Source organism: Camelus bactrianus, chromosome 25 (genome assembly GCF_048773025.1).
Source record: "Camelus bactrianus isolate YW-2024 breed Bactrian camel chromosome 25, ASM4877302v1, whole genome shotgun sequence".
In the NCBI taxonomy this organism is placed as follows: Eukaryota; Metazoa; Chordata; class Mammalia; order Artiodactyla; family Camelidae; genus Camelus; species Camelus bactrianus.
In genome coordinates this window covers 21987749-22002168 of record NC_133563.1, presented here as the reverse complement: position 1 = coordinate 22002168, position 14420 = coordinate 21987749, and the positions used below count along the sequence as shown (strand labels likewise).

Below are 14420 nucleotides of genomic sequence, written 5' to 3'. Positions count from 1 at the left end.
TCAAAAACAAAAGAAGGGAAATTGACAACCACAGAAAAAATTAAAAGGCGTTTATTTGGAAAATCATGTATATTTAAATATAGTAAGGCTACAAATACAGCCAGTTAAGAGCTAAAAGTAATAATACCAAGAGCAAACCAAGGAGAAAGAGGAAGTGAGCATCATGTGTGCTAATTCTTCTGCATTCTCATCAGGGGATCCACAGATAATTCTCTAAGTTCGATAAATTAAAGAGACTGAAAAGAGAAACCATTAAGAGGTTGCCCTTGGAAATTGCAACTGGGTTGGAGAAGGGAGATTTTTGAGTTAGACTGTGTGTGTTCAGCTTCGAAGAAACAAATTTTCCAGTGAGAAGAAATGGAGCTTGTGTTTTTCACTGTAAGCTCTTTTGTGTGACTTTTTAAAAAACCACATGCATGCTTTCTTTGATAGCTAGAAGATTAAAAATAGACAGGATAACTATAGAAGCATAAAAATTACCTAAATTATTAAGCAACTAAAGGTGCATAATTCTTGTTCAAAGGGAAATGTGGCCTTAAAAACATGTGCATGGACATGGATTCTGGAAAAATAGTTTGTAAAAATACAGGCAGTTGTGTTAATGAGTTAAATCCTGGGAAAATCTTTCTTTAATTGTATGAAAGTATTTTAAAAGTAAATACAAATATATAAGAAAAATGTGTTTTTGCTTTTGTCATATAACTCATGTCCCGTCCATTTTATTCTCTTTCCTATTATTTGTATTTAGTAAAATTTCCCAACCTCTGTCAATCTTAGATTGTGAGGCTCTTTTGTCCAACTGGCCAGTTTATCTGAACTAGAGTTTGCCTCTATATTAGTCAGCTTGGGCTTCCGTAACAAAACACCATCCAACTGAGTAGCTTAAACAACAGAAATTTATTTTCTCACAGTTCTGGAGGCAAGAAGTCCAAGATCCAGGTACCAGCATGTGGATTCTGGTGAGAGCTGTCTTTCTGGCTTGGAGACAGCAGCCTTCTTGCTATGTCCACACGCTGGAGAGAGAGACAGAGACAGAGACAGTTCTCTGGTATCTCTTCTTAAATAAGGACAGTAATCCTAGGGGGTAAAGAACTCCACCTTAGGACTTCATTTAATCTTAATCATTTCCATAAATTCCCTTTCTCCGAATACAGTCACAGAGAGCGTTATGGCTTCAACATAGGTTTTTTGAGGGACTTGAACTCTTAATCCATAAGAGCCTCCATTGAATTAAGCTGTCGATATGGTTCAGTTGAGCATGTGGACAAATTTTTTTGCCCCCAAAACTCATGGAATTGGAAAATGGCTAACCTTTATGTAGGCTTGACTTTTTTTTTCTTTTCTTTTCTTTTCTTTTTTTTTCAGAATTTATGCCATTTTATTTTAATCTATAAGTTACTGGACATGATGAAAATCTGCTGATGGGATTAAAGACAGAACTCAGAATCTGTGGTCTTTGCTTAGGAGATTTTGGGATACAAGCTTAATTTTGTGGCTTACAGATCAACTACTCTTCATATTTGTAAATTTATAAATACTATTAATAACCCAATAACACTAGCATTAGAAGCTTTACATAGAGTGACTCCTACCCTAACAGATTCTAGAGATTTTAGGCTCTCCAAACCCAAGTCTCCATCCTGCCCCTGCTAAATACAACTGCAGCAACATTTTCTTGGTGCTTTTCTTTTCTCCTTGATGCCAACAGCATGATGGCCCCAACTTGCCTAAGACCCATCTGCCATCTCTTTTTCTTTAAATCATCCAAAGTGAACATTCAGCCTTTTGTTTATTTCATTTGATCTTAACTTCATAATATGGGCAGAGAAGGCGTTTTTATTCACATTTTACTGGTGATGTAATTGAGAGACAGAGATCAGCATTGCCCTACTGCACACTGCAAAAAAAAAAAAAAAAATGTGCCTCCTTCCATAATAAGGAGAGCAGAAGGACTAGGGATCAGATGACTGGTGCCAAGCTCAGCCCTAAGCTTGGCATACCCAGGTTAGGACAAAGGCGGGTTTGGTTTTGATCAGATTTATCTTAATTGATTCAATTAAGGAAGCAGTCTAGCACTGGGAACCTCGGTAAGATAAGTCACATCTTTTTCCCCCTCTATGTCCACCAGGCCAGAGTGACATCATAGAGTCAGCATGGCATTTGAATTCATTAGCAGTGTGACTTGGATGACTTACTTCATGTCCTCTAAGCCTGTTTCTCTGTAAACTGAAAATAATAACAACTTTGTAGATCGTTGGGAAGACTGTAGATTGTTGGCAAGACTAAAGATGATTTATCTGAAGAACTTAAAACAAGTCTTCCCATATGCTGTTACAAAACTGTAACTAATATTATGTCTGTCATGGAATTAATAAGCTCTTCTGCCACATTCCCAAGCCCAGCGTGGTCCAGCATAACCAGGCGTTTGTTCGATAGCAAATTCAGAGGAGCAAGAAAGAATGCACAAGCATGAAAGGCCCCTGGACCTGACCCATCGTCACCTTTACCTTGTTCTGTTGATCAAAGTAAGCCACAGGGCTTCCCTCCCCTCCCCCCCCCCCCACACTCAGACTCAAGAGACGGAGAAGTAGGTGCCACCTTGTGACCTAAGGACCTCAGGTCATCATGCAAAGGGTCATTTTTTTTTAAACACTGAGGCCAATTTTGTTATCAGTCCACCGTATCATTATTCCATAGGAACTTTTTTATAAATATGAAATGATGATGATCAGTAACTGTTTTTTTATGGTCCATATTCTTTTTTTCAGTTTCTGCTTTTGTTCATCCAACATTCGCACAGGGGTTTGCCCATAAGGTACATGCTGAGTGTACGAGTGCCTTTGCACCTTGCAGGCACAGCATCCCCCTCGTGGGATGCGCTCATCTGGGCAGATGAGCGATGGCTTTTCCTGCTAAGATGGAGCAGACACCAAGTACAGCATGATCCTCTCCCTTCATATTCCTCTTGACAGGCGCAACAATCTGGGCTGGTAGGAAGAGCAGGCCTTGATAACCAGAGCCATCTGGGATGCCTGAGACATCTTGTTTCCTGTTGACTGCCTGCACGTGTCTGTTTATCCCCTCTATGAGGTTTTATCGTTAGAAACCCTGATAGGAGCAGTGCACATTTGGGACGCAGCAGATCTTAACCAGCATTGCATGCAAGCGTCCGCTTTACAGCTGGTGAGATGTAGAGTCTACCCATCTGGATGGGGTGCCTTTATAAGGCTTCACCAGATGCTGGGGGAATCAGGGCTGTATCTTTGCCATGGGATTAGGACACTTTGTTACTGAGTGTCCCTGGAGAAAGGAAGAGCTGACTCTGAGTCTCAGGGAAGCCAGCAGCACAACCTGTCATTGGAAGACATGAGGTGCTGTTTGTGTACTTGGAGCTAAGCCAGCCTAAGGAGGACCATCCCCTTGCCTCTCCTAATTTGGTTATCTTTGTTTTGCCATCTTTCTTCTCTTTTTCTGCATATTCTTCTTGTTCCTACACCTCCCTTTTCCCTTAGTGCCTTTGCACCCTCCTCCTTTCCCATCAGCTGTGGTCCCTCGGGTCTCAGCTCACTACACTGAACACAGTCTCACAATGCCTGCAACTCAGCTCAAGTCAGCAGGACTCCGAGGACTGTCTGTGTCCCCTGCACTGTTGCTTCCCCAAATCAGGCTTGGAAGTCCAGCAGGAGAAAGTAGTAATGCCATTCAAGTGATGTAAATATAGACCTTCCTGAACACATTGTTTGTGGCACACACTAAGTGTTTAGATAAACCATTTCTAATCCTTCCACCAAAGACAAAATCGGAGTTATTTCCACCATATGCAGGAGCACGTTTAGAAAGTTTCAGTGACCCGCCCAAGGTGACAGTGCTAGTGAATGCCAGAGCTGGCCTTCAGTCCGGGTCTGCATAATTCCAAGTGCCAAGTTCTTTCATTACATCACTCTTTGAGTCATTTGAAAAGAAAAAAATTGGGGATCAGAAATGTGAGCTCTCTTGCTAAGAATTACAGTGCTGGAATGCCTCTGCATTTGGGGCTCAACAGGAGAGAAATGTAATCGGAGCAAAGCCTGTTTTAGTCCCAACCTGGGAACGTCAAGAGCACAGCTGGGACTTGAACCAGTTTTCTGACTCGCAAGGAGACAGGAGCTGTGATATATGGTAGACCAGACAGTTCTTTCATTCCTTCAACAAATTACTACTGCCATGTGCCAGGCCCTGTTCTAACGTTTGGGATTCTTCATGAAATAAAAAAAGATCCCTGCCCTTGTGGAGACCGCAAGGCAGTGAAGACAATAATAAAACAACAGACAAAATAAGTTAACTATGTAGTATATTACGGAAAAGGAGACAATGGAACAAAGGCAATGAGTATTGGAAGCCAGAAGGGAAGAGAGTTACCTTTTTAATTAGGGAGATTAAAATAGGAATTATTTTGAAAAGGGTAGTATTTGAGCAAAGGCTTGAAGGAAGTGAGGGAATTAGCTTGAAGGAAGTGAGGGATACCATGTAGGTATCTGGGAGAAGACCATTCAAGGTCAAAGAAGGAGTGGGCATCTTAAAATTTCTACCCTCAGGATACGAGAGCCCTAGTTTGAAAGAAACTCACTTGAAGAAGACACAGAGTTTCAGAGCTTTCCTCTAAGAGCCAGTGATGTCCCTCAGTAATGGTGAAGGTTTCAGCTTCAAGAACATGTTTCATTTGTGTTGTCATTACTGAAGACACTACCTTTTGAAGAAAATGTTAGCAAGCTACAGTGCCCTGTGGAGGAGTCTGGAAAGTAGAAGATCTCAAACAGATGCCACAGGAAGAACAGCTGGAGGAACTAATCAAAGCCACACTGTGTGTTGGAAAAATTCCTGAGCTTGCGTAGCCGCTGCTGCCTCTTAGAGGTGCTATGCTGCTCAGAAGAGGTGAGTGTCACAAATCAGGAAGCATCAAGTGACCCAGGTGACACTAAAACGTGAATGAAGTGGAAATGAAACACATCTTTCATTCATTCAAGAGGAGTGGTGTCCAGCTTTTACCTGGAAGCTTTCTGGCAGTGAAACGTCTTCTCTTGGGGAGGCCTGAAGTTTAAGAGCTTCATTCGTCATAAAATGTTCCGTTTTGAACCCAAGAATGACCAAGTGGATCTCAAACTACACAGGGAACAGACTACAATAGAAGAGATACGTTTTAAACTTTGTCCGGCCACGTTTTCCCATGAAAGAGTGAAGGTGGCAGAAGGAGGGCATTACTGGTACCGAAGGTCTGATTCAGGTGCCAAGTATTCTGTGAACGAGCCCATCCTTCCTGATACTTAGAGGCTCTTTTTTGGTAAATGAGCATAAAAACTGCTGAACTAGACTGGCTGGTTGTGTATGTCTTCCTCCCTCTTCCCCTTCCTTTCGCCAATCTTGACTAATAAGATTACACGATGGACGATTACACAAAGAGAAGACCAAGAACTTTAAAAAAAAAAAAAAATTGCAAGATGGTAAGAGAAGAAGCAGTTTTAGAGCTTGCGAATACTTGCTTCTAACGAGATGCTGTAAGTGTGTTTACCACTTTCCGATACTTGGCCTAAAGCTTGCTTTGTCCTGCCAGTGGAAGTAAACAATTTATGTTTTCTCTACTTTTTCGCAATCAAACCGTTGGGCTTCATATAAGCTCAGCTCGTTAAGAGCTTGTGCAGACATGAGGGGCCTAAAACTTCAGCATTCTCTTGTAAATCAAACCCCAGTAAATTAAAAGAATTTGTATTGCAAAACAGATAAGCCAAGGGATAATTGAATTACAAGATAAAATTTAACTTTAAAAGCATCTTGTAATATGTTCTTTCAGTATTAAACTAACTTAAAGTATTGATTTTATTGCTGGGCAGAAATGCTTCAAGTTTACCTTAAACAACTTAAAACTTAAGAATTCTTTCCAATGAAAGACAAATCAGAAATTACTATAAAACATAGCTGAAGCAATTGTATGAGGGTAAATTAAAATAGGGATTATTTGTCAACAACTTTTCTCCCCAGAAAGTGTCTTTTGCAGTAAGCGAGGTCTCTGTAAAGCAGAAAGTGAAGGCATCTGAAATGCACTTTCCGATGGTCTACGGAAGGGCCAGGACTGATTCAGAAAGAAAATGCCTCGAGTTCTGCTTGGCGTCATGCTGCACAGGGGTTAAGATAACACACTGCCTCTGGCCTCTTTCAGGGCAGCAGAACAAACCAAAACTGTCTCCAGGGTTGGAAATCCAGAGTCTGATGTAGCAGACCTGAGCCTGGAGAAAGAAACGGGGCAAATGGTTTGGTTTTTTATGTTTGCCTTGCGCAAGATGGGTTTTTTTTTAATTAGTTTATTGTTTCTCATAAATATGAAATATTCTTTGTTTTATGAACTGTTATTTTGGTTTAGGCTCCTACTGTGGGTGGAGGGAGCACCGCATATTAGAGAAAATTATCTAAAGTTGGGTGAAAAGAGAGGCCTGCGTGTTGGGTGGCCGAAGAAGGGAGGGCGGTAGAAGGAACACTCAACAGCTGTTACGATTGGACAGCTCTGCACCTCCCAGTGGGACAGTGTGATAAGTAGACTGATGTCTGTTTAACACAGGCTGGTTGTTCCAAATTATTTTAAGCTCTTGGAAGATATCAGGTTATGGCATTCACTCCGCAAACTCATTTGTTGTCGGGGACAGGGGCGTGATGAGAGATGGAGGATTAACAGAAGTCGACCTGGGCTGCTACACAAAGAGAAGGTGAGGCAGAACCTGTGAAAGTCTGCTGTGAGAACGGCTGCAGACTGGGGCAACGGGAGTCACCACCGACAGCCCTTCACAAGTGTCACAAACTAACAACAGTTTCTTAATGAAGCCAAGGCTAAGAACCAGCTGATAAATGGGGCCAGTACTTGTATCGCTATCTGATTAAGAAGAAACAAACAGTGCTTATTAATGGCAGGACTGTTTATCCCTCCCTGTTTTATTTGTTATGCCTTTTTCCATGGAGACATATCCCCATAGGTTCATATGGTCTTAAAAAATCTATGCCTGAAGCTTTGAGTTTATTGCTATCCAGACAAGTAACACCAAATTTCTGCTGAGTAAGAGTAGATTGTGAAGGAAAAGCAAAGCAGCTCCTGGAGTGTTAGCCTCAGAACACCCGGATTTATTAGAGAAGGAAATGCGCAACACAGGCGTACGTGGTGGGCGGGTGCAGATGTATTCTGAGTTGACTTGATGTGTTCGGATTAATCACCACCTGAATCCCCAGTTGATGGGACTTGTCTTGGGGCTGAGGGTGCCCTCTTTCCTAGGAAATGAGCAAGTGGAAGAATGACCTCCCAGAAGCTGTGTGTATTGATGTATAAGCGACTTCATCCTCTCGCCTTTCCCTTCCTAATTTACAGCCTTCCGTGACTGGTTTGTAGGATTTTTCAAAAGATGTGATTAGCTTTACTTGCAAGAAACTTGCAAGGGGTTTCCGGGCAATGATGTGTCAGCTATGAACTCATTCAGCTAATCTGAAGGAGAATTTTTAGAGCAGGAAGGAGCTGGATTCAGAGGTGCTGACTTGTGAAACATGGTGGTAAGTGCATTTCTAGCTAAAGGAGCCAAAACTCTGTTTTCCTAATCATGCAGAGGAAAAGAGGTGACAACGGGAGAAAAGGATAAAACTAAACAATAACAAAACATGCCCCGATTTGCCCCATCCATGCCCGGGGCCCTTCTCGCTCATCGAAATTAGGAAAGCAATTGATAGGGTTGCACGCAGTGGTTAGAGGGAACATGGCTGGGGGCCTGGGACTAGAGGATGTAGCGCTGAAGGAAGAGGCAGACAGGTTTGAATAGGAGTCACATGAGCACAACACACAGTGGGCATAGAAAAGCAAAGGCTAGATTTAAAATTCCCTGCTGATTAAATCGCAGAGCAGGCATGTGAGCACAGGCTCAGCAAGATTGGTTTCACGTCATTAGTTCATTTCCTTACTCACTGTGGCTGTAGAGAACATGTGTCGAGTGCGAGGCACTCAGGGGAGCGTAGTTATAACTGTTCTGTCCTCACTGAGTGTTCCAGTCACTGGGGTTGCGAGACAGATGACCCCAGCACTTAGTGGCAGAAGACAGCTGTTGATGATGCTGTGGATTATGTGGATGAGGACTTCACTCAGGGCACAGCAGGGCTGGTTTGTCTTTGCATCATGGTATCCGGGGGTCTCAGCTGAAAGAATTGAAGCCTGGTGGCTGGAGGCATCTGCAGCTTGTTTGTCTGATGGTTGATAGGGTTGGTGGTGGCTGTCAGCTGAGGGATTGGCCAAAATTCCTATACCTGGTCTCTTCATGGGAACTGGGCTTCCTCACAATATGATGGCTGGGTTCCCAGGGTGAGTGCTGGAGGGGATGAGCGAGGCAGAAGCTGTATCTGTCTTATGACATAACCTCAGAAGTCACATGGATAGCATCTATGCCTCTGTACTCCGTTGGCCAGGACCACCATGGATCCTGCCAAAACTCAAGGGGAGGGAATATCAACCCCAAATAGCAGTGGAGGAATGACAACCACAGTGAATGAAAGGCAGATATATACCTGCATGTGTGTGTCTATGTATATTTGCATATATAAAATCATCTTAAAATAATCATCTTTGGGAAATGCAGTCTGCCACACTTAAGAAATATATATATATATATATATATATATATATATACATTCAAAAAAAAAAAGAGTAAAAGAGAATTACCACAGCACAAAGTAAAAAGTGTTGTGGATGGTTTGTGATTATTTTATAAGTGATGGCCCCAAAAATCGTACCACTGGAAATATACTAATAAAAAATAACACCTGAGCACTATTTCCTAAATTTGAATCACCTGCATATCACATCCACTGTTTACTATTGTTAACATCTGCATTACTGTTTCCTTAATTTTTTCTTAAAGTTGACTTTTTTATTGAAGTATAGTTGGTGTACAATATCATATAAGTTACAGGTATGCAATATAATGATTCACAATTTTTGAAGGTTATACTCCATTTATAGTTATTATAAAGTGTTGGCTGTAATCCCTGTGTTGTATAATATATCCTTTTAGCTTATTTTATACCTAATAGTTTATACTCTTATTCTCCCACCCCTAGGTTGACCCTCCCAGATTCCCCCATCCGCCTGGCAACCGCTAGTTGTCTGTATCTATGAGTCGGCTTTTTTTTTTTAATATTCCCTAGTTGTATTTTTTAGATTCCACATTATAAGTGATATCATATAGTATTTGTCTTTCTCTGACTTATTTCACTTAGCATAATGCCCTCCAAGTCCACCAATGTTGCTACAAATGGCAAAATTTCATCCTTGTTATGGCTGGAGTATTCCATTATATATACATATACACCGCATCGTCTTTCTCCATTCATCTGTTGATGGACACTTAGGTTGCTTCCATATCTGGGCAATTGTAAATAATGACCCAGTTTTTTTTTTTAACTCAAGTTTTAAAAAGCAAACTACATATTACTGCAGAAAATAAAATATATTTTTGGTCATAATTTATTTGTCACAAAGGTAACCTTAAATACAAAAAAAGTAAAAACAAAATAGTTATATACTAGACGAAGGTTCCACTTTCTGATGACAATTCTGAGGCTGAAGCAAGCCCTCTTTTTGTCAGAAATCATGTTAGCACGTGTTAGAAAGATGTTAAATCTCACTCATACGAATTGAGACTCTCCCTTTGCATAATCTGAAACATTGAAAGAGAAGTGAAAGAGAATGACCCTGGGGAGATCAGTGATGCTCAAGGCCAGATCTGTGTACCACCCAGCACCCTTTAGAGACCTAGCTGTATGAAAATCCTGACCCAGAATGTAAAAATGGATCCAGAATGATAAAAATTCTAGCTAGTTAGGCTTTCCTCTAGCTTCATCCAAGCTCCTGGGGTCTATGAGGAAGACCAGCATGTAGCACAATTGGTGCGTGTTAGTTCAGGAATGTATCTGTAACCTGCCATTGGCCAAAGGCTGAGTCTTTTGCACCTTGGATTTATTTCATCCACCTCCCTGAAAGGTCCAGTGGGCAGTAAAAGACCTGGGCTAGCTGGCTTCTCCATGAAGTCTACCCACCCTCATTACGTTATTACCATTCCCCACATGCTGGTGGAATTGACTTTTTCCTTTCCTCCTGTGCGTAGCTAATTCCTAGACTTTACAGGACGGCCCTAAATCCAGAGCTCCCAGGCCAACGTGTGGTTTTCAGCATGCAGGTGTCAAAACCCTGTAACATTCATTTCTAAAGTAATTGTTAGCACCTGCTGAAGCCAGTTATACTAGGTACTAGGGATATCAGGGGATAATGAAAAATAGACACTTTCTTGGGATACAGAGAAAGGCCACTTGGGGGCAGCTATTCATCCCTAAAATCTAATCAGTTTCTTAGCAACCCCATTGCCTCGTGGTTAGAATATTCATCAGAAAACACTTCTTCCTAGGGACTTTTTTCAGTAGAGACAACTCGAGAATAAATGTGATTGTCAGGCCCTTCTCCACCTGGACCCTTTCTTTCTGGTTTTCAGGGGTATGGAGGTCTGCTGAAGTTCGGAGGACAAGAGCCAGATATTTATCTCCAGGGAATCCAGCCTGTAGCCTTTCCCGCATCACAGGACTTCCACCAGTGGTGCCTTTCTAGGAATGGGGCTGCTGTTAACAGACCTTCTTTTCCTTCTGTGTTTATAGTCGGCCGCGGTGAAGCTGTCAAAACCAGTGGCTCTGTGGACTCAGCAGGATGTCTGCAAGTGGCTGAAGAAACATTGTCCGAATCAGTATCAGATCTACAGCGAGTCATTCAAACAGCATGACATAACTGGTAAAGTATGCAGTATCCAGAACACTTTGCTCCCTCTGCCTCTCCCCGTCTCAGTGGCCTTTCCCATACCCTTAACACAAAGAGGCATCTTCCTGCTAAAATTTTCCGGCATGGGCTTGCTTTGAAAGGGGTGATAAATTCCGGATCCATGCAAGCCATGCTGCTTAACAAGCATGGGTGATTGTTTCAGAGAACCAACGAGTGTCCAGCATGAACGTGTGTGGTATTCAGGGGAAGGCGTTGGAGGGGGGTGGTTCTAGAGAAACTAAGAGCTCGGCAGTCCTAGAGAAAAGAAAGGGAGTCTTTCAAACTGACTTGCTTACAGGATTCATACGTAGATGTTCTAAGCAGAGAAGACTTGTACATATGAATCCTTGGGGGTACTAGAGGCTACCGGAGGGACAAGGGGTGTGCTTTGGGTTGAGATGGGTGTGTCCGTTTTACATACTCAAATTGTACAGAAAACTCAATTTGGAAAAAAGGTTTCTAATATCAAATAACATTTAAAAAAACGCTGAGGTAGAGAATCAGAGCGACCAAGTTAGTCATATTTAAATATGTGAGAAACACACAGGTGTAGCTCAAACTGAGTTAACAGAGAGTGAAATCCTCCTAATTTAAGCATAGAAATGGTCCTTAATGCACTTCTTTCCTCCTCCCAACTAGAGGTAATGGCCCATTTGAATGAAATCCTGAAGCCAGTGTCGCAACTTCTCTTAGATTCCAAATGTCTAGATTTTTTTTCTTAGTCCCTTAAGTCAAAAGCAAAATCCTATACAGGGTAAGTTATTCCACCTCTAAAAGTTATCAACCAGTTACCAACCATTTGGCTGATTGTGGTAACCTTCATCAGATTATTTCTGCCTAATGTTTCTGAATGTCTGTGTGAGAGTAATGGCAAAACCTTTTTCATGATCTTATTTGAAAGCAGCGTTTATCTCTTATTAGGGGTGGGAATTCTGCGATACTCTTGAGAGCAGGGTAAGAATTTATAATGGTTTGGAGAGGATGAGCTGTACGCCCCTCAGAAACGAAGGTCTCGTGCTTCAGTGCTTCTGTAGTAAATGGCACCACTTCCTAAGGCTTTCTGCTAAATGACATGTTTCAGACGGCTGTCATGTTGCTTCTGATGGCACCTTGGTCTCCATGAAACTCCTTGCTGTTGGTGAATCACCACCTTTTTAGGATCTTGGGTAAGCTGCTTAACCTAGGCAAGTTATTGAACCTCACTTCCTCATCTCCAAAATAGAGATAATAATAATAATAATAATACCTGTCTCAGGAAGGCATTATGAGGATTAAATGAAATAATGTCAGTAAACCACCAAGTCAACCATTTATTGACGCCTTCTGCATGCCGACATTGTGCTGTGCTTCATGCCAGAACTCACCTGGAGGGTGTCTAATATCTGACTCCATTCTGAGGGCAGCCTGTTTTCAGTCTAGAAAAGAAAGCACGGGATTCTTTGGGGGCTTAAAGAACAGAGAGAGTGATTTCAGATTAAGATTTGGCCCCCATCTTTCTGACATTCATCTGTTTGAGGACTCAGAAGACCACCCTGGTCCCCTGTTCTCTGGCCTCTGCCTCTCCAAGGGTCAGTGTAAACTACCCAAGTGGTCACAGATGCCAGATAGCCAGCAAACAGCTTTCAGGACTTCAGCCAGCCCACCACTACCAGCCCTGGGATGCCGGCCCCTGCGGGAATCCTAGTACCCCTGTAGGCTCTGATAAACTGGGCAAAGAGGATTGTGGAAAATCGTGTCACGTGGTGGCAGAGCCAACCTCGACAGCTGATGGGGACAGTAGCGTGACTCAGGGTGCGGGCGGGGCGGTGTTTACAAGCGCCGGGTCAAAGCCCAGGCCTGGAGCTCAGCTGTGGGATTCTGGGACTTGGTGCACTTGAGCATTCTCCACCTGTAAATAGGAGATGATAATAGCAGCCGCCTCACTGTGCGGCTGGGGTTCACGGTCTTAGTAAGCGTGCGTGAGTGTTAGCTGCTGCTCTTTTCCTAAGTGCTGCTCTTCTTTCTGCGAAAACAAGCCACACACGTAAACAGTATTGAATTCATCCACCTTTATTATCCTAACAATTGAGACCTAAGCACCTAAGGGTTGTGGGGGAGGGGCGGAAGTCTGGGCTAGTAAGTAGCCTGTGCTTTCTGCAAGGCTGCAGTAAAGATGTTCCTGGTTCGCTTATGTATGCTTAGGTTCTCTGTAGTACGGCTCTCATTTATTTGTCTTAAAGCAAGCATCTCCAGTGTCATGCTCATCGAGGAAGCATATTATCTCTGTAACAGATAAACAGTCCCTTAATTTAGAAGCACATGGTACTGTGATGATAAATAAAAAAGATGTATATTGAATGGAAAGAAGGATAAGGGAAAAAAAGATTGGCTACACTTCAATAAAAAATAAGAATTAATTTTTTTTAAATGAGCTTTCTGATCATAAACCTGAGGTAAATCCTCCCCCATCCCTGTCCTCCACCCCCAGCCTCTGACAGGTAATAACTGTGCAACATCGCATCAGCTGGTTTCAAGTTAGCGATACCAGGATAATATTTATCTTAAAGGGTTTTGGGGAAGATTAAAGGGGATGATGCATGTGAAGGGTTTAGCTTAATGCCTGACACATAGTGGACGTTTATCCCTTTAGCAAGTATTTATGGAGAGTCTACCCTGCACCAGGTTTGGGGAATACAGCAATAAATAAAATGGTCAGTGCCCTGTGTGGGGAAAAAATTGTGCTTCTGGAGAAAACTGTGCATCCTCAATAGCACATACTTTTGGGTTATCTAATTCTGATTCTACGAAGCTGTCGTACAACCCTGTAAGTTGTAGGTAACTGATAGCAGTATAAAATAATTCCTGTTGTCGATGTGTAAATTCTGTCCCACAGAGATGCAGTCGAGTTCCCTAGCCACTGTGGAAAAGGTGCGCTTTGCCTCCCATTTACGTTTTCCTTTCACCCTTCCTGGTCTAAAAATGTGTCTGCTGTTTGGATTCTCCTTTGAGTTGGTTGTAACTAACCTTACTGGTTTTCACAAAATCTTAAATAGGTGTTTGTTTTTGTATTCGATAAGAGTCATGATTTTTAAATTTTTTGAAAATGTCCCTGTGACCTCGGTAGTTGTTCGATTTTTCTAAAATTTGCTCTAGGCAGCGATTCCACTATATTAATATTTTTCTGCTGCTTTTGTTTGAAAGACATTAAATTCTAAACAAACTGCCCCCCACCACCCCAGTTTCCCCAAAGTCTAAGAAAACTTAAGGCACCAGCATTCAAAGGCACCTTCTGCAGATTTCCTATTCGAATTCCCGAGAATTTCATTGTGTCCGGAAGGCACCTGCTATTTTTGTGGCAGATGTGTTTAATCAGAAGAGAAGCTACTAGTGGTAACTCCCTACAGACACGCTCTTAGCAGGCGGAAGATGGCTTGAGCACCTGAGAGGCATTAGGATAGACAGATTTAAATCATCAGATTAGGCTTGAAGGAAAGAAATGTGTCTATTTTCCTGTGCTTGCAGGAGTCTTTCCCTAGCTTTCTGAGGCCAGACTTGGCATGCTGATGAAGTAGCTCTGCCGGGGCCA

General features: G+C 42.2%; 1 protein-coding gene across 3 annotated transcripts in view; it reads left to right on the top strand.

The window, feature by feature from the left end:
• SAMD12 (sterile alpha motif domain containing 12) overlaps window positions 1-14420 on the top strand; it is a 375863-nt gene that overhangs the window by 135500 nt on the left and 225943 nt on the right. For all 3 annotated transcript variants that reach the window (XM_045508474.2, XM_010972582.3, XM_045508473.2), the window contains exon 3: window positions 10699-10828. In XM_045508474.2, the coding sequence (XP_045364430.1) occupies window positions 10699-10828 (130 nt within the window). The remainder of the gene's footprint in view (window positions 1-10698; window positions 10829-14420) is intronic.